Source organism: Emiliania huxleyi (assembly GCF_000372725.1).
Source record: "Emiliania huxleyi CCMP1516 unplaced genomic scaffold EMIHUscaffold_2976, whole genome shotgun sequence".
NCBI lineage: Eukaryota > Haptophyta > Isochrysidales > Noelaerhabdaceae > Emiliania > Emiliania huxleyi.
Window position 1 is genome coordinate 1 of NW_005199789.1, and position 2,162 is coordinate 2,162.

The window sequence follows — 2,162 nt, forward strand, 5'->3', positions numbered from 1 at the left end:
CGCCCAGCTGCGCCCGAACCATTGCCGCGGCCACAGAAGGCGCGCGCAGGGTGTCAAGCGTGAGTCAAACCGCCACTCTTCCAGCCACCCGCGCTAAGCAAGGAGACACAAACCGCCCGTTAGCGACTCTTCCCTTTTGCGATGAAAATCGGCGGCGTAGGTACGACCGTAACTCGACGAGTCTGGGGACGGCCGAGGACCAACAGCTTGCTTTTCTTGCATACGCGAAATAGCATCTCCGCGCGATCTCGATCTAGTTGGGAGCGAGGTCACCTCTCATTCATGCATGTGCATAATTAATGTACTACCAGCCCAGCGGCCCGCGCCACCTTTCATCCACAAATACCGTGCTTGTCTTTGTTGCAGGCTGCCACCCCGTTCCCCCCCTGGAGCTTCCGCATCTCAGTCTCCTCTTTCAGTCTCCTCTTTCGCGCGCACTCACCCGGAGAGAGAAGAAAATTTTCATTAAGCGCCCGAATTCCTTCTTTTGCTCCCGTGCCTAGTTTCGTGCGCGGGTGCGTTCCTTCTTTTCGTCCCGTGCCTATAAATAATTAGAGCAGACATCATCACCCGCGGCGCGAAAAATTCTTTTCGGCTGCCGTGGTGAGGACACGAACGAAGCAACTTTTGCGTCATGGCCAAGCCCGCGCAGCAGCTCCGAAGCTCGATCGTGTGCGCCTCGGCCCTGGTGTCGTTCGGATTCTTCGGTGTGCTCATCGCTACCGTGATTCAGCAGGACCGTGATTCAGCTTCGGCGCTGTCAGTCGGCACCTTGTCGGCACAGCTGACGCCCAGACACTCGGTTATCCAAGGGCCACGGTCCGGTCAGGGAGGAGAGCGCCCGAGGACGCCCATCGCGCGCGGAGGCAACGGCCCTGTGGCGTCGCATCGCAGCACTCTCAGAGCCCGGCCCGGGATACCGGAACGGATGCAGGCGCAGCAGCACCCGCGTCGGCCACGGCTCAGCCTTGTGCGAAACAGCACGCTGCGCCGGATCCCGCGAAATAGCACGCTGATGGCATTGCGCCGTGCGCATATGGCCTCCTTGCATCTGGCGAGGCAGAAGCCAGGCCAACTCGGAGGCAAGCCCTCGCTCCGGAAGCTGACAGGGTCCACGCACGCTCCGCAACGACACCAAGGCGTGGCCTCGGCAGAGACGGCGCTTGGAGGGCATCGCGTTACGCATCGGAGAGACGATCATAAGCCCCATACCTGAGTGACTGACAGGCTGCATTGGCCTGGTCGGCGACCGTTTCGAGCGTCTTGAGGGTGGACCCGGCGCACGAGCGCGCCGCTTTCACAGTGAGCGAGGAGCGCGAGCGCGGGTCGGCGCGCGTGTGCGCGAGAAGTCAATTAGCGCTATAACGCGGAGTCGGTGGCAAGAAGCCGGATCTCGTAAGATAAAATTCGGCATATACGGCGAATAGCTCTATGTGCGCTGCGCATGCGCAGGTCCTGCTGGTAGCCCGGTCGAACACTGCCCAAACAAATAAATTCCCCCTTTGAGCTGAGAGGTTTTGGGATTTCGCTCCGAGCGACGGTCCAACGAGAATCGTCAAAATCAGGCAACAAGAGACCGGTAGCGCCAGCATGTCGGTGCGTCTTTCTCACGCTCGCGCGCCCGCCGCGCCCGAACTATGCACGGGCCCGGCTCGCCCGCTTGGGGATCCACCCGGCACATCCCCGCCCCCCACCTGCCGGCTTGCCTGCCGTCAGTTCACGGCGGATCGCCCTCAATTGTCAGCAACACAAATCCACCAGTTTTTGGGCTGCCTTCTAGCCTCACCTCACAGCCGACCTTCTGGTCGTACGCGGGTTCTTAAGGGTCGTACATGCCGGCCATGACGTCTACCAACCGGCCGTTCGCAGGCGGTAGCTTCGCACGCCCCCGACAGCTCCGAGAATGACCCGCGCGAGAAGTGCGCGTCGGCGGCGCACTTTTCCTCCCAGGCTGTGACTGCTGCCCTGGCCACCCTGGCCTCCCTCGAGGGGTCGCCAGGACCCGCCGCGGCCCTGGCGCGGCCCACGGGCGGCTTGATGCTCATCGACGCCTTCACCCTCGTCGGCCTGGCCGGAAAATACGCCAGCCGCTCGGGTGCCGCCCGCCTCCTAGAGGCCGAACCACCAGTGCTGTGAGTATTGACGCCCTCCCTGCACCTCAG

General features: G+C 62.3%; 1 protein-coding gene across 1 annotated transcript; it reads left to right on the forward strand.

Moving 5' to 3' along the window:
• Nucleotides 1-634: 634 nt before the first annotated feature.
• EMIHUDRAFT_255014 (hypothetical protein) lies at nucleotides 635-2,136 on the forward strand (the record flags this gene model as incomplete). The annotated part of the gene is made up of 4 exons (XM_005775657.1): nucleotides 635-1,110; nucleotides 1,269-1,325; nucleotides 1,515-1,596; nucleotides 1,870-2,136. The coding sequence occupies 4 exons, from the start codon at nucleotides 635-637 to the stop codon at nucleotides 2,134-2,136; spliced, it is 882 nt and encodes a 293-aa protein (XP_005775714.1).
• Between the last annotated feature and the right edge of the window lie 26 nt (nucleotides 2,137-2,162).